This window comes from Strix aluco, chromosome 17, assembly GCF_031877795.1.
Source record: "Strix aluco isolate bStrAlu1 chromosome 17, bStrAlu1.hap1, whole genome shotgun sequence".
Classification (NCBI taxonomy): domain Eukaryota; kingdom Metazoa; phylum Chordata; class Aves; order Strigiformes; family Strigidae; genus Strix; species Strix aluco.
In genome coordinates, this window is record NC_133947.1 from 620,571 (window position 1) to 637,886 (window position 17,316).

General features: G+C 51.6%; 1 protein-coding gene across 2 annotated transcripts in view; it reads left to right on the forward strand.

Annotated features, from left to right (window-relative positions):
• Positions 1–17,316, forward strand: part of CTNNBL1 (catenin beta like 1) — a 55,230-nt gene that overhangs the window by 35,608 nt on the left and 2,306 nt on the right. For both annotated transcript variants that reach the window (XM_074842928.1, XM_074842927.1), the window contains 4 exons: positions 5,477–5,574; positions 6,664–6,744; positions 13,271–13,408; positions 14,002–14,074. In XM_074842928.1, coding sequence (XP_074699029.1) covers positions 5,477–5,574; positions 6,664–6,744; positions 13,271–13,408; positions 14,002–14,074 — 390 coding nt within the window. The remainder of the gene's footprint in view (positions 1–5,476; positions 5,575–6,663; positions 6,745–13,270; positions 13,409–14,001; positions 14,075–17,316) is intronic.

The window sequence follows — 17,316 nt, forward strand, 5'->3', positions numbered from 1 at the left end:
GAGGCGCCTCCGGAAGCCGTGGGGGGAGAAGCTCCCTCTCCTGCTGCGGCCTTAGGCTGGGCCAGGTGCGCGGCGGGTCCCGGGGTGTTCTGGTGGTGTGGCCTCGCTGCGAGCGTCCTCCCTCCTGGGGTGGGGGAGCTGCTGCCCCTTAGGATCTGCCAGGGGCTTCCTCCAAGTTTCCCACCAGACAAGCGTGAACCTGCAGAGTTTTGGGCATGGGAAGGACGGAAGTTTCTGAAAGAGGTGACTCTTTTTTTTTTTTTTTCTAGTACTTTCCTGCTCCTAATTAGAAACCACAATTTACCTTAAGAGTTCTTTACAAGACAGAAGGATCTTAAACACGTTCTGCTGGGTTCCCCAGAGCACCCTGCGCGTGCCCCTGATGGCTGCTGTCCCCCCACACCCAGAAGCACCCGCCTTCCCCTTCCTCCCGGAGGATGCTGCCTCCTCTGCATCAGCATTGCAGGGGAGCGTGCTGGAGCTTCCTCCCTGCTAGGCAGATGTCCGTTATAGTGAAATGTAAAAAAAAAAAAAAAAAGGGGGGGGGGGGGGGAGAATAATAAAGGCAGGGGAGTGTAATGTTACGGCTTGATTTGACAGGACCTCCTGCTGTTGCAGCTGCCAGTGCCAGCCATGGAATAGATTAATCTGTATTCCAACATGCCGCAGCCGAAGTCAAGATCGATCTAATTAGGGTGTTTTAAACACTGCTCGCATTCTGAAGTCTTCGTGCCTGTCTGGAGGGGGAAGGGCTCCCGAGAGCCCGAGGTGATCCTGGTCTGAGCGGGACACGTGTGCTGTGACCTGCCCAGAGCCGGGGATGGGGCTGGCGCGGGGCCCTGCGGCATCGGCATCGCGGGGGGCAGCGGCACCCGCGCGTGGACCAGCCGATGGGGCGGGAAACAGCGTTTTCTGCTAATGACAGAAGCTGCTGTCTTCCCATATCCTTGAATTTGTGAGATTTTGGGATGATTATATGAAAAAAGTTGTTCTTGATGCATTCTAGCTGCAGCTGATAACCATTGCTCTTTTAAAGGGATCTTCGGTGGTGCTGAGCGTGGCTCGTTTTGGTGTTCGCTTTTCAAAGGAAACATGTTTAGTTGTTCTTAGAAATGGGGCCTAGGCAGCAACTTCTGCCTCTGGCCTTGTCTGTTGCCCTCCCTGAAAACGATGCTTTTTGTGCAGGTGATATGGACTTTGGCTGAGCGCTGGCAGGATTATTGAGAAGACCCCAAAATATTCAGAGGCAGGCTGGCTGCCCGAGGCGTCGCCCCAGGGCGATGTGCAGCTCGTGGCCTCTCTCTGTCAGCTGAGATCAAAGCTGGGCGGCTGCAGGTTTTGCTTTCTGAGGACTCTGAACAGCACCAGCTGCTCACCGTTTTCCAAAGATCCAACCTAAAGCAAATACTGTGGTTGTGGACTTCAAAAACCGTGCATGTGAGGGATATGTTGGTGCAGTCTGTCTGCCCGCCCGCAGAAACCTCCCGTCCCAGGGCAGCAGCTCGCCCGGCCGAGCGCGCCTGGAAACGCTTTCATCCGCCGCAGAAAGGCTTCGCCCGCGGATCCCACAGCACGTGAGCTCTGCCCCGAGGTTTGCCCTCTCTTCGGCTGGTGTCCTTGCACACGGTTGTCGGTGTTTATTGGGCCAGGAGTTGCATTACGGCATAATTGTGATCTCGGGGGGGAGCATGAAACACACTAGTGTGTTTTTTCAGGAAGCTGATCAAAAAAAAAAGGTTTAGATACTTAGAATATTTCTGTAAAATATTTTTTTGAACATTTTGACCTGTCAACTAAATATTTCCTGGATTGTCTGGAGGGATATGTTGAAAGAATAACCTCATTCTTAAAAAACCTGTGTCAGCTCCTTTAGACTTCTCAGTAGTTTTAAAGATTTTATTGATAAAATGGATAAATATCTGCATATGAGCACCAAAGCAAAAATGATGGTAAAATACATTTCCTAGTAAAGGAATACTGAAAAAAAGCAATGAAGATCTATCATTGGTGAGAATATTACTACTAAAACACTGTGTCAACACTTCTAAACACTTCTAAAAAAAGAAGGTTTGGGGAAAAATAGTGTGAAATACAGAATGCTGTCTTCTTGCTAAAACAGCAGAGCATCTGTTGGGATATATTTTAAAAAAAAGTCTTTATTTCCTTTGCACCTTAAGAAGATAGGATCTTGCAAGAACTTTGGAGGCTTTTACAATATTTTTTTAACGTGGACACTTAATTTGGTGTCACTTTTTGTGGAGGAGCTGTCTCTCTGCAGCGAGAGCGTGCGCTGACGTACCCGGAGCCATCCTTCACCCCCGTGTTATCCTGTCGAAATGACAGAGCAGCCACACAGCGCCGGCCACCCGATAAACCTGTTATCTCCCCTGCTCCTCCTGCCAGCAGCTCTCCCAATCTCTTTGGTACATGAAAAATTGACACCACCTCGGGCAGAAATCTGTTTCTAAGGAAGCTACATTTATAAGTAGCTAATGAAAGGGGGGTGCGCGTGCGTGCGCACAGCCTCTCTCCGTGCTGCCCTGGCTGCGCGCAGATAAGCGGAGCTGCGGCGGGGGCAGACGCAGGGAGCAGCCCCTCCGCGGGCGCGTGAGCTGCCCCTTCGTGCAGAGGCTCCCTGCAAACACGGCGCTGCCGCTGGCTCTTTGTGCGCTGGTGCGATCGATCCAGGCTTCTCCTGGCTCCGGGCTAGGCAGCGCCGTGGAAATGCCTGTGAAAAGGGTTTGACGGCAGTGAGATGGTGATCCCTTTCCTCTGCACGTTGCATTTTCCTCTTTGAACATAACAAATCTTGATGCCCCTTCTCCTCTCCTCCTGGGTGAGGAAATGTTTATGGCCATTATTTTTCATCAGTCTTAATCAGCAAGGTTACAGTGAGGACATCTTGGAGAAGTTACAGTTTTGAATGCATTGAGGTATCTAAAACAGAAGGTCTGTGCTTAATGCAGACCTGTAGGCAGGAAGCAATACTAAATGATTTGGCAAGGGAGAGAAACTCGTGCCTCTCTCATTTGCTTTGCGCCTTTGTGCTTGGTTTTATTTCCTCGTATTAAAACCATATACTCTTTGATACTGCCAACATCATTTCTGGTGTTGGCATACATTCTGCAAATGATTTGCATCTCTGCCTCTCCTGTGATGCCGGGGGTGCAGAGTGTGGCGTGTGGCCGCTCCGCTTCCCTCTCACAAGCAGAGGAAGGCGGGCGCCTTCCCTGGGCTCCTTCCCCCGCCTCGCACTGGCTCCCAGGCCTGGTTCCTTCCCCCTGGGAACTCTTCATGGGCAAAATGAGAAGGAGCCAGAGCGTGAGGAGGGTAACTTGAGAGCTTGGCTTGAAATGTTTCAAGCCCAGTATAATTTTATATTTGTATATATAGATAGAGAGAGTATATAAATTGCATATAAAACTGATGAATAGACTGGTTTGGGTTGGGAGAGACCTTAAAGCCCATCCAGTCCCACCCCCTGCCCTGGGCAGGGACACCTTCCACTAGCCCAGGTTGCCCAAAGCCCCGTCCAACCCGGCCTTGAACCCTTCCAGGGAGGGGGCAGCCACAGCTTCTCTGGGCAACCTGTGCCAGGGCCTCCCCACCCTCACAGTGAAGAATTTCTTCTTATATCTGATCTAAATCTGCCCTCTGTCAGTTTAAAACCTGTAGCCCCTTTCAGTCCTGGGAGGCCACTCTAAGGTCTCCCCAGATCCTTCTCTTCTCCAGCTGAACCCCCCAACTCTCTCAGCCTGTCCTCACAGGGGGGTGCTCCAGCCCCCCAGGCATCTTTGTGGCCTCCTCTGGCCCCGCTTGAGCAGGTCCGTGTCCTTCTGATGTTGGTGCCCCCAGAGCTGGACCCAGCACTGCAGGGGAGTCTCACAGAGCAGAGCAGAGGGGGAGAATCCCCCCCCCTCGCCCTGCTGCCCACACTGCTCTGGGTGCAGCCCAGCACACGGGTGGCTTTCTGGGTTGTGAGTGCACGTTGCTGGCTCACAGTCAGTTTTCCACTCACCAACCCCCCCAAGTCCTTCTCCTTGAGGCTGCTCTCCAGCCACTCCTCGCCCAGCCTGTGCTTGTGCTCGGGATTGCCCCAACCCATGGGCGGGACCTTGCCCTTGGCCTTGTTGAACTCCATGAGGTTTGCACGTCCCTCTCTCCAGCCTGCCCAGGTCCTTCTGGATGGATCCTTCCCTCAGCGTGTCCCCACACCACACAGCTCGGTGTTGGTGGGGAACGTGCTGAGGGTGCCTCAATCCACTGTCTGTGTCCCCAACAAAGAATCCTTCTGAAGAAGCAAGGACACAGAGACACACTTGCTTTTGTTCTTTGCTGAAGTCTGGTACAGCCAAATATTAGTGGTTAAAGAAGCGTGAGACACCCTATGTGCTTTTGGAGACAATCATGCTGCTCTCTGCCCCTCAAGGCCCGTTTCCCAAACGCCGTGTTTTTGAACACCACTTGCAGCTGGTGCTTTGTGTGCGGTGTCGGGGAGGGACGGCGCGTGGCGGCGTGCTGGGACGCTGCTCAGGAGCTGCGGGAAGGTGTGCAGGGCACAGGAGCAGCAGTGACCCGCGGCCCGTCGGTACCTCCTCGGGTGATCCCCCACCAGGGCCGGCCGTGCTCCGGCAGAAGTTGTCCTCGGAGCTCGGTCCTGCTGCCCGGAGGAGAGCGGCGTTGCTGCGGGCTGGGGCACTGGCTCTGGTGGCCTTTCAGAGTGAAGCTGTGCTTGGACGTTCACACAGATGTCTCGTGTGTGCTCGCAGCGTTGACTTTGTACTTGGCTCCAAGGTTTGTGCTGTAGAATATGACCCCCAAGTGCAGTTGAGGAGACTGTAGAACACATTTATTTGGTTCTCTCTGGTTTGTTGTGGCACATTCATATTCATTCCACGGGATCTTCTGTAAATAGAAGTGGTTTGTTTGAGGTTTTTTTTCCTCTAGCTAATACCGGTTAAGTCTCTGCAGGAGCTGCATGCTGGCAGTTATTCCTTTCTCCAGTGCTCCTGTTTCAATAACGCTCCTCTCTCTGGTAGCCGAGGGGTCATTTCAGCGGCAGTTGCCGCCTTCGGCCAGGATTCGTCTGAGCGCCAAGGGAGGCGGCAGCATGTGATGGAGGGTGCCAAAAAGAGCGTGTGCTGCTCTGCAGGCACGCCAGCCTGGGGAGGGAAACTGGAGCAGAATGTGTGCTGTTTCAGGTCAGCGGGGACAAGCAGGGATGCGTGTAGCAGGAGCAGCGCAGCAGAGCCAGAGGAGGCCTCGCGGGCTGGGCTGTGACGGGCGCGGAGCTGTCTGCGCTCCCGGCGAGCACGGCTGCTGCTCTGCCTCCTCTCCCCGCCGATGGGGAGGAACCGGGGTTCCGCTTATCAACAGCTACATGCGGGAGTGCTAGTAGTAAATTTAATGGCATGTTACAGAGGAAATAAGCTCCTTTTCCTAATCTCAGCATGCAGTTTTCATTTTGTATCTCTAGAACATGTCTGTTCCATCCTGGCCTCCCTTCTGCGAAACCTGAGAGGGCAGCAGAGGACACGGTTGCTGAATAAATTCACAGAGAACGACAGTGAGAAGGTGAGTGCTGAATAGGTGTCTGTGGTCTCTGGGCTCCCTGGCTGGGAGGATCCTCGCTCACAGCAGGTGTCTGTGTGCTCGCGGAGTTACTGAGAAGCCGTCGCCGTACCTGCCTGCAGAGCCTGGGGCTCTCCCCAGCCGCTGCTCTCTCATCCGAGTTGGCATCTACAAACCGGAGAACTGGAAACGCCTTCAGTGATCAGCTTCCCACATCCCCCGGGCTCTTGTTTCCTGGTGCTTTTGCACATGGTAGTAGCGATTCCCAGCCTGGAGTTGTGTCTCTCTGCTGAAGCCTGGTCACGCAACACGTTCTGTGGTGTCACGTTGTGCTGGCTCCGAGGGACCGGCGCAGGGGGCAAAGGTGCCGGTTGTTCTAGTGAAGCTCTTGCAGAGAGTTTAGGAATTGCTATAGTAGACATTTAACATTCCCCATCCCTCTGCTAGAATGTGTCACTTTAGTGGTGTTTACTCTGGATAATTCTTTCCAAAATATTTACATGGTGGTGGAGAGATCAAACAGCTGCGAAACAGAAACAGCAGCTTTTGCAAAACAGTAATTCCCAAGAGATTTGTAAATTTTGCCACTGGGGAAATACTGGTTCCTTAGTATTCCTCATTAGTGCCTTTTAAAGGTGTTTTTCATAACCTGTTCTACCAATTGCAGAAAGTTTCCCGTTACTAGACAGGCTTTCAGTTGCCTAGCAGAGTTCAGAGGAGAGCAGGAGAGCCGGAAGGTGTCTGACACATTTACCGTGAGCTTGGCTGCGTACGGCGTGGCCGGGAGCGTCCGCTGCAGAAACCGGGAGAAGCACAGCACAGGAGGGGAGTGAGCGGGGACACGTGTGTGTCTGCTGCCTCTTGGCTGGCGTGGAGGAGACCGTACTGTGGTGGGGGGTTACATTCAGATGCCTGCGGCCCCAGCATGCTCATCCCACCAGCCTCCTTCGTAATATATTCCTTCCTGTGAGTGGGAATTGCCTGTTACTTTGTGAAGACTGCAGCTGGGAGGAAAACAAAGTCGCATGAAGGATTAAAGATGATTGCATTGTTCTTTTTTCTTGCTTAGGTCTCTGTATTCTGCCCTTGCAGGTTGATAGGCTGATGGAACTGTATTTTAAGTACCTGGATGCAATGCAGGCAGCTGATAAGAAGATTGATGGAGAGAAACACGTATGTATTGCTTGAGTTTGGCCAGCTCGTGTCTGTAATACCTCTGCACGGGCTTGTCGTCTGCACAGGGCTTCTGGCTCGGCGAGGTCACTCTTCTGAGCCATGCCCTCATACCTGTGCTCTTACCTCTTCATTCGTGTTGCGCCGCTCCCCAGCTCCCACTTAACCTCAGAGGAAACGGGCTGAGAACTTCTCTACAGCGAGTGCTTCTGGCTGGTTTTTAGAGTGAATTTTACTAGGAGGGCCTAAGTCTGTGCTTGAGTTTGCCTTCACTTTTACTTGGCTGCAATCTTGCTTGGTTTGGCAGATGGAGAGTAAGTGAAATGCAGAGAGACAATTACATGGTAATGTGCAAGGCCTCCTACCCTGGTCTTTAGAGTTCTGATCAGCTGCGAGAAAGCGTCTATTTTGATTAGTTAGATGAGGCTGCAGCCAAAGTCTGGTGTGCTCTCTGCACACCAACAGTGAATCGTTTTGAATGACATGAGCCTTGGTACCACACAGTACTTTCTTGGAACTGAAGCTGGAACAGACTTTTTGAAAGAGAGCGAGCTGTTGGAGTCAGGAAGCAGCTTGCAGAGCTGTTAGCAAGCTTGGCCAGCTTCCCACAAGATTATCTGTATCAGCACTGAAGAGGGTGTGAGATTGATTAGCACTGACGGAGAGTAATCACTGCAGGCGCCGTCCCCGCACGCGGGCGAGCTCGGCGTGCCACGGGCTGCAGCCCCCAGCCAGGCTCCGACAAACAGCTGCCTGCCCGCAGCCAAGGCCGCTTCTCTGGGCGCTGGCAAGCGCTGCGAGGGCAGCGGGGCTCGGCGCCGGGGCACGGGGGTGACCGAGGAATGGAGCTGCTGCTGCTGCCAGCGCTCCTGAGCTCCATATGGACAGCCACAGCTTCACAAATGAACGGTGGCCTGAAGAAAAACAGCCTTTACCCTTTCCTGCTATCCCTTCGCGCTCCGTTCGTCCTCCTCGGAACAGAGCAAGAAATTATTTCTTTACAATTCAGTGTTGGCGTGTGGGTTTTAGAACTCAGAAAACAGAATGGATTTTTTTGGCTGAAGTCTTGCGGTGTATTGGCAGCTGCTCTACAGAGCCCTGAAATGCAACAGCCAGTGCACGTGCCCTTTATCCGAAAAGGTCCTGAAGCAGCCTGCAAATGTTAACGCCTGTAGCCGTAAGCAGGGGCGAAGGGAATTTGAGTGTGAAGAAGCTTGTGTAGAAGCTCTTTAATTAATTATATTAACCCATTCCTGTCTACTGATGCACAAGAGATGAGAAATCAAAGAACCTCAGGTTTTGCTCCTGTATCCAGAAGGCCACTGTGCTTTTGCCCCACTGCAGGGCTCTGTGGGCTGGAGTGGCTGAATAAATGGGTCCCAGTTCTTCACTCCTATTAGAGCTGATAATAGGATTTGGTAGAAACGTCTCATATGTGCAATATATTGGGCACAACGTGTATGAAACTACCTGACGACACAAGACTGTGTAGGACTGAGCTCTCAGACAAGGCTCGTGGATTTTATACAGGCATAGTATTTGGCTACTTGTGTTAGCTTGTAATATCCGAGCTGTGTCAGGGGAAGGTCAGACTGGGCGTTAGGAAAAGGTTCTTCACTGGGAGGGTGGTCGGCTGCTGCAACAGGCTCCCCAGGGAGGTGGTCACGGCAGCCAGCCTGTCAGAGTTCAGCTCTGTCATATGATTTAGTGTTAGGCAGTCCTGCGAGCAGCAGGGAGTTGGACTCGATGATCCTGAGGGGTCCCTTCCAACTCGAGATATTCCATGATTCTATGAAATACGATGTTGAGGTTCATTCCTAGCTTGGAACACTCTCAGAATTATCATTTTGTTTTGTAGTGACCTCAAATGGTCAGCAGGACACAGGCTCCTGAGATCTGAAACAGCCCAAGCGTTTCCCCACGCAGAAGTAGGCAGAAGCCATCATTCTGCCCATCAGATCATGGCACTGTCTGCCTGTGACAGGATTTATGGAGCACTTTAATGTTTCTAGTTGTGGCACATGAATAGTGAAGTGGATGGGATGAACACTTGGTCCTTTAGAAACTGTGCTGTGGCACTTGGGGGCTTTTGACCTTCCTCTTGGAGGACATAGTGCCCCAAAAATCTGGTGTATACAGATCCTCACCTTTCTCCCTGCCCCAAAGGAAGATGATACCTTGTGAGATCTTACAGGTTCAGCCTGTGCTGCTGAGAGTGAGATCTGGGTCTGATGGACAGAGTGTCCTGGTGTAAGTCTTGTGGTACAGGAAGTGAGAACCTGGTTATACAAGAAATGACTGAGCGTGTCATACCTGGTGTTTTATCTTTAATAGTGCAGCTGGCATAAGAAGCTCCTGCAGTTCTCTTTCTTCTTCTTTCTTTTAGCTTGACTTATTTCAGCGATCTGGTTTATAGCCCAGCTCTTCAGCCTGTGGCAGTGAAGGTGTGGGAATAGCTGAGGGTGGAAGGGAGGGGAGGAATTTCTGAAGGCAGCTGTTTCTGAGGAGGACCAGTTGTAACGGAGCTGCAGCTCCAGGATCCAGCTCCAGCTGCACAAGGCTCGGGATGAGATCCAGTGGGTCCCTCCTCCGTGGTACCCCCTTGTTTGTGGGTAGTGATCAAAGGAGGTAACTTCGTGGTTTCCCTGACTGCCACCTGAAACCCAGGAGCACAGTCCATCTGAGCATTTGTCTCCAACACCTGACGACTGTCTTAGCACTTTTCTCAGAGTTTTTAGTTAATGAAACCTAGAAAATACCTCGTCCCCCTTTCAAATTGTTTAATTCTTTCTGTAGGAAATGGTGCAAAATCCTATGGCTTTTAACTCCCCCTAAAATGGCGTATAATTACAGGTGGCAGCAATAGCCCTAGTGATCTCTAAAGATGGTAGGAAGACAGGAGATGGTTTAATATTTTTATAGTTCCACAGAAAATTGTGCTCAGCAGGTTTATTCGATAAAATATTCTCACCAGACACTTTGTGCTATAATGACTTACAAATTACATGCTAATTGTGCTACAGTTAAGTCATTCCATCCTTGAAAGGGAGAGGTGGAACTCCTGGCATGAGCAATATCCACAGACTGGGGCAACTGAAATAGGAATTTCTATCAGCCCAGCATTTCAGTTCGGTTTGGAGAGACTGAACTGCCCAGCGTTGTCCTGAGGGCAGGACTGTGTTAGTGCGAGCGAGAACACGGCGCCGCTCCCGGGAGGGCCGGTGCCCGCTGTGCAAACGGCAGCAGGCCGAGGGGAGCTGTCAACTTTCTCCCTAAGGCTGGTGGGTCTTTTTAGCTGACGGCCCTAACGGGGTTCCTGTTTCTTGCTGTTGAAGGTGAGCTCACACTTTTGCAGGAGCTGCTGCTCCGTCTCTCCTGGTTCGGAAGTGATGGTGTGCTTGATCGCAGCGAGCTTTTCAGCTCTTGCAGATGGGTGGCTCAATGTACAGAAATTGAAGCGTGTTTCTGCTTGTAAGGCTGAAATGAAGAAAGTCCTTCCCGCGGCAGAGGGCTCTGATGGCTTCTCGTGTGGACCTGAGAGTTTCTTGGTCACCCTGGTGTGAGCTGGGTGCCTGCCGGCTCCGCTGGCTGCCGCGGGTCCGTGACCGTGCTCAGTCCTAACCACTGCTTCAGTGAAAACGAGGGTCTGTCTGCTGAAGGGCCCGTGTGCTCCACAGCCGCTGAGAGGCTCCTGGGAAACTGTCGTCCCAGCTGAGCTGAAAGCAGATGGTCCTGGGCAGCCCTTGTTACGATGGTCTGATTTCACCCGAGGCTTCTGCTTCCCCCTCTCCTGCTGCAGGCGTTGGTCCCTGTCTCCTGACCACGGGCTTAGCGACGGCCTTGGGTTTGGCTGTCAGCCAGCGGGGAAGGCCCCTCCCGAGCACAGCTTGCATCACCTGCCCCTCCCCAGTAACACAGACAGAAAGCGGGGAGGGGAGAGGCTCTGTCCTTGGCGTGGGGGACAAGCCATGACGGCTGTTTTCCTGCACGGCCTTCGGAGCCTTCTCGTCTCTGAGGAGCTGGAGTGGCTGCGCTGTCCCACCCGCTGAGGAGGCAAACCCAGGATCCTGGAAGGGTTTTGCTCTCGGTCAGCGCCCATCCCTTCTGCTGTGCCCAGCCTCGCCCTGTGTGCTGGGGAAGGGCAGTGGTAGGTAAGGAAGCAGGGGGATGCGGAGAATCTTCCGGGCCCTGCGTGGAGCAGACGTGATCTTTTGTGTAGCATTGGCAGATCCATTGTGTCTTTAGGTTTCGAGTCTCTACTTGACACCTCGAGGCCTGTCAGTCCTGCCTCATTAGTGTGAGAGAAGCTCATTTTAGCTTCACAGAAGCCCATCTTATTGCTGTCTTCTCCCATCAGCAAGGGGCATCTCAGTACATATTGTTGGCAGATTAGAAATGGCATCTGAGTGCTCATTTGGAGGCTAGCGACTTGACAGCTTTGAAAGAGAGACAAAGTGGAAAGGTGGCTATTTGGTACTGTACTGGGAGGCAGATTAGCATTTAAAGGGTGGCTGTGGTTTAAAAAAAAAGACTGTGAAAAGACACCTTAAAACTGTACTTGTCTTCTAATTCATATCTGCTTAATTTACTGGCACAAAATAATCTTGCTTCTCTGTCGAGAGGGGCTGTTATAACTGCTGCCGTCTCTGTGTAATCAAGACAGCAGTTGCCTGGATTCGGCTCCTGTGATCGCCGTGCTTGGATCAGAATACAGAACAGACATGCTCTTTGTTTCCTGCTCTGGAGATTCAAAATCCTGGCCCGTTGATGTTTTTCTGTTCAGGAATTTAGCACCGTTGAGAAGAGTAGCCAGTACGTCTGTGTGCAGGGAGGAGGTTCAGCAGCGGTTTGCGAATTGTCACCTTTCTGCCGTGGGTTTTTTTGGTATTTCAGTCAATGGCTTCTGATGTCTTGCTAGCCAGACTCAACATTGTTTAGCTTTAGAGACCAGAATTGATCGGATTCAAGCAATTTGGCATGGATGTAGGGTGAGGAAAGTCACTCCTTGCACAAAATCGAATTTTTCTTTTCACTGGCAAGAGCTTGTGTGCGAGTTTTGCCCAGTCATGCCTGTGCCCGTGATTCTGAGAACCTGGAGAAAATGACAGTTGTGCAGATGCTGGAGTCTACAGGATCCGATGCTAAAGCATCCTGGAGTGTAGCCAAAACAGTTGACTTCATGACACTGGCAAGTAGGCATTTTTTTTTTAAACTTAACTTGTTCTTTCACTGGCAGGCTAGATATCCAGGAGGAGAGGAAAAGTGTTTCATTACCGGTGCTCTCCTCTCGCTCTCTGGAGGCAGTGCTAAGCAGCTGTACTTCTGAGGCACTTAATCGGATTTTGGTGTAGTGAGCATCCACTGCGCTCTCCGTCAGAAGTGCACAGGGTTAATTTTCCTTCTTGTGCCTAAAAGACTCTACCTCTATTAGATGTGAGGCCTTGGCTTGGTGGAACAGGAAGATTTGGTAGCCTAAGTCAGCTTTGGTGCTGGTGACCTTGCGTGTGTTTGCCTGGAGCACGTGTGCCCCGAGGAAGCGGTTCTTGTCGAGCATCACAGGTACAGTGCTCTCGCTGGTGACGGCTCTAATGAGAAAATATTGCTCCGCTGGCGTGTGCCCACCTGCCAGCCGGCTGCATAATAAATCACGCAAGCTGCAGTGAGCTAGCAGGGTCTGACAAGCTGCTTCCTTTATTTAAGAACTAAACCAAAAAACAAACCCCAAAATGCAAAAGGTCACACGTGACATCAGTTCCTTCGGGCTGTCGGTCTCGCTGAGAAGGGGTGACAGGGCCAGCCGGGGGACGCGGCCGGCCTTCCCCGGGGGCTGCTCGGGCCGCGCTGCCTCTGCCCGTGCTCTGGAGCAGCGGCTCTGCCCGGGCAGGGCGGGTGGCCCGGCCGCCTCTGGCCTCCCTCTGGGCCACTCCGGCCAGTGGAGCCGTGCGCAGGAGGAACCCGTCCCCGGTGGTCTGTAAGGGCCTCGCCAGGATCCCCGCAGGAGCATGGCTGGGTGTGCCAGAGCTGCCCTGGGGCAGAGTTTTGGGACCTGTTCTCTTGTTCATCAGTCGATAATGAAGTTGGAAGCCTGATAGGTCTTTGAGTCTGCTGGAGTCATGTTCTGCACTGCTTAACAGCACCCTCAAACGGCCAGTAAAAGCAGGTTTTTTGTTCCATTTTGACAAAGAACTTATAAATAATAGATACACTGGTTTGTTCCATATTCACAGTCCCTAATCGCTCAATTTAGAAATGTAATTTGTATGTTTAAATTAAAATTTTAATTTGCAGATGGACACACTTCACAACCAGCAAAAGCAAAACCTTGTTCAAAACTGAATGAAATGTTTTTTGAATTTAAATGAATTATTAAAAGTATTTCTTCTTTGGCAAGGAATATATGGATGTTACTGTTTTGGGGAGCAAAATATTTCTTAAGAAACGACAAATATCACCAACATTTTGCCACTGCTAATGGGAAGTATTTTGAGAGGCAATCATCACACCTTTTCTTTGTGTTGCTTTACAGGACATGGTGCGTCGGGGCGAGATAATAGATGATGACATGGAAGACGAATTCTATCTGCGTCGCCTGGATGCTGGTCTCTTTGTTCTACAGCTCATTTGTTACATCATGGCAGAGATCTGCAATGCCAATGTTCCCCAGGTAAAGCTATATGCAAGGTTGGCAGATCATCTGTGTTTCCATCCATGATACAAACAAGACTCTAAATCCTTGCAAACGCTTCCTCGTTGAATAATCTCTTTGATTCCTTTTTTTGGGAGGAAACCCGCTCGCTGTGTTTGTGTCGGTACAGCTTCATGGCGTTACAGCAGTTAGGGGGGCGTTAGTGATTGTTGTCACTGAATTCACACAGTCTGCCACGAGCGGGGTCACGGGGTGCAATGGAACAGCCCGATTTACGCCGCTGCTGAGAGCGGTGGAAGGGAACCTCCTCTTGATGGTCTCACAAAGGCACCGGCTACAGCAGGTGACTTCTGAGCCATGCAGAGTGCTGCCTTGCCGCCGGTGTGGCTACCTCGGGGTCTGTGAGTGTGGTCCGTGGCCACGTGTGCCCGAGCCACACGCCCTCCTGAGGGTTTCCGAGCGGCGCTCTGGGGCCGTGGGCTGGCGAGGCTCACCTGGGGTTTGTGGTGCGCAGGGTTTCTGCTCTTCCCTCAGAGTGGGAAAACGCGGGGTTGTGCATGGTTTTGTGTTGTACTGAAGATTATTTTCTTCTCTTTCACATCTCCCATCAGATTCGTCAGAGAGTCCATCAGATTCTGAACATGAGAGGCAGCTCCATTAAAATTGTTCGACACATCCTGAAGGGTGAGTTGAGATATTCCCATGCCTGTGTCTCATCTCTGCTGGGGACAGCTTGGTTATTGCTTTGTTGGATGGGCCTTCACGTGTGCTTCTCCTTGGCCTCACGAGCATCCTCACGCAGCCGCTGAGCGGGGCTCTGAGCGCGGGCAGGGCTGGACCCCGCTGGGAGGAGACACCCTCTGCCTCGGCGTCAGGACATGGGCTGTTGGCTGCTGTCATGGAGCATCATTGCTTTGCGCTGTCACCAGCTACAGACTGGCTGGAACTCGCTGCCGACATTAACACTAGAGTAAATATTTAAGGGAAGTGTAGATGCATGCTAGAGGGAAGAATAGTGGAGTCTCATCTTTCATTAACATGGCCCTGCACTTTACCATCTGCACCATATTAGTATCCATGGTGTATTTGTCTTGTTCTTAGTGTCAGATTAATATGGATTATTGCATTAAAGTATCCTCTGTAGCTTTAAAATGTAGCTGTTGTGATTTGCAATCCCAGTTTTAAAGTACTGCTTGTTATTTTTAATGCTTATGTTGAATTAGAGCAGTGCTATTTGAGCTGTGCCTCTCGTCCGTAGCCTGCTGTCCTTCAGCAGAAGCAGCTGGTTGAACTGGGGAGGAGGAGGAGGAGGGAGCCTCGCTCGGAGCTGCCAGGCTCAGCTGGGCGCTGCCCACGGGAGGTGCCTCCTTGCTCAGCAGAGGGTTGGGCGGGACGTGTCTGCTCCCGGGGGGCTGCGCTGTTTTCGGTGAGGGCTGAGGAGTGTCTTTCTCTTCTGGAGAGAAAGGAGGGTTGGCAGCATCTCCGGGGGTACGGGGCTGTGGGTGGTTGTTTCGATGTCTCTGCTTGCTTTGGGAATAACAGTGACGTGCTCCTGGCCTTTTCTTCCCCTTCTCAGCACTGGCAGGTACTGGCAGCTTTTTTCTTGCAGATCCTGTCGGTTTTCTCCCTTCCCACATGTAGGAAAGAAGGGGATCAGAAGGGTGGCTGGTAGGATGAAGTTAAGAGTGATTTTGTGACAGTGTGAGATTACCCGCAGCTGTGGGCTCTCTTTGGCCCTTGTCCTTTGCCAGCAAGTGCAAGTTAATGCCTGCTGATGAGCAGAGGGGACTGATAGGATGTCTTTTCCTCATTTAATTATGATACTTGAAAATTCCTGCCTCCAATCTGTCCGTTTCCAACTTAGAGCGTGGCACACGTCCGCTTTCAGCTTCCCACGCTTGACCTGGGCCGCAGGGATTTGTCTGCACACCTCGCTGGATTTACACCCCTCACCTTCCTGTCTTTGGTTTGTTGATTTACATACTAAGCTGAGTTGGAGGGCAGCTGCATAAAAATTTCATCCGATTCTTTCCTTCACAGACAGTGACTTGCACTGTGAAACTTTCTCGGTGGTTTTATCACATCTCCCAAGCTGTGGATTGTCCAGCAGGGTCGGTCCTTGGTGGTAATGCGTTCTCTGCCTGGAGGGGCCACGTGTGGTGTGGACACAGTATTTGGGGCGCTCTCTTCAGCTCTCCCCAACTCTTACACGTGCTGGTTTTAGGGACTTTTGGCATCCCAAGTGTCAATGACCTTAGAAACAAGTTTGTTGATGGGCCCTTGTGAAATACTCCAGCGGGGCCCAGAAGATTCCTGCGGGGCAGGAGTGGCGCTGAGCTTCTCTGCAGTCTGTGCTGGTGGCATTTTACAGTTTTTCAGTAGTTACACACCTAAGTCCAAGTATGTTGTCAGTGTAGATGCAGCAGCTTTTACCAGTGACACCAGGACAAGTGCCTGCCCCTCCGGGGGGGCCGGTGGGTTGAACTCGCCTGTTGGGGTACGTCGGTTGTGCCTCGGGGGCGCTGGGGCCAGCGGGACCCTTCCAGAATGTAGCTGGGGTCTGAACTGTGGGGCTCTCCCAAATGCCGGGACGGTCGGGAGCCTCGAGCCTTGGCTCAGATGTCTCCAGGCCACTTTCCAACTTGCTCTCAGGACAGATGAGGGCTGGTTTATTTTTACTTTTTGTTCAGTGTTTTGCTCTTGTTCAGTTTTTATTTTCTATTTTTGCATACTAATTAGGTGCTTAGTTTTTAGTTTGATTTTTATGGCCTACATATTCTCCATGTTTCTCTGGCAACCTGACAGCTGATGGATCCCTTGGGGTTGCTCAGAATTACTTATGATGCAAGTGAGGAAGTGAGGCTGTTTTCCTGTGGTAGGGCTTTCAAGGGGGGGGGGGGGGGGGCTGGGAACAACCGAGGCTCATGAAATGCGTTTCTGGGGACTGACCAGTCCTCCCGCAGTTCCCTGTTCCTGAAGCTCAAGCGTTACCTGCGATGGGACAGTGAGTTTATCCTTCGGAAGAAAGCGGCTCACGGTGTGCGCCGTGGCTGGGGGGATGTTTTGGGATGGAGACTGGTCTCTGTGACAGCCAGTGGGGTCTGTGTCCGGGGCAGCTCCTGGGCTCCGTCTCTCCGGCAGGGCACGGCGCGGGGCAGAGGCCTCTCAGGCAGCGCTGCTGGGCCCTGGGCCCGTCCCTGCGCAGCCACGAGGCCAGCCCTGGGCACCCAGAGCCCTCCCAGACACACCCAGATGTGGCGCCTGGTTAAACTTCTGGTTTAGGGGAAGGTGATTCCGGGAGCCGGGAAGGTGAGCTGCCTGTTGACAGTCATAAACCAAACCTGTGAGCACAGGTAATCAGAAAGCAGAGGCAGGGATGTTACGAGGGGCCGGATCTGGGCTGTGGTCCCTCGGCATGTGCAGGCTTTATGGCTTCCAATATCCATTACAAGCTTCAATATTCCCCTATTGATTTTTACTGTTCCGTAACCATTGTATTTTGTCTAATGAAGCAGAAACCAATCTTAGGTCCTTTCTCTTTGTGTAGCTACAGCAATGTGTAAGCTCTGTTTAACTGTTGGCAGGGGGAGCTTACATTTGATTTTTTTGCTGTCTCACTGAAGTGGTGGAATTTTAAATAAAATAGTAAATACATAAAACCTCAGTGGGAGATACTTTTTTTTTTTAAGCCTGGTTCTGGGAGTTTTCTCTGGTCTCTTCAAATTAGCATTAGCAACTGTTGGTAACCCAGCAAACAGTCTGCCTTGGGAGTTACTGGGATTTTAGTTTTATGAAGCCTAAATATTTAGAAGGAAAAAATGCTGAGCTTTTGGCCAAGATTAGAGGAATTTGTGGCTTGCTTTTGTCTGAGAGATCTCACTGGGACAATAGAAGGGCTGTGTCATGAGCGGCACTCGGCAGTGTCC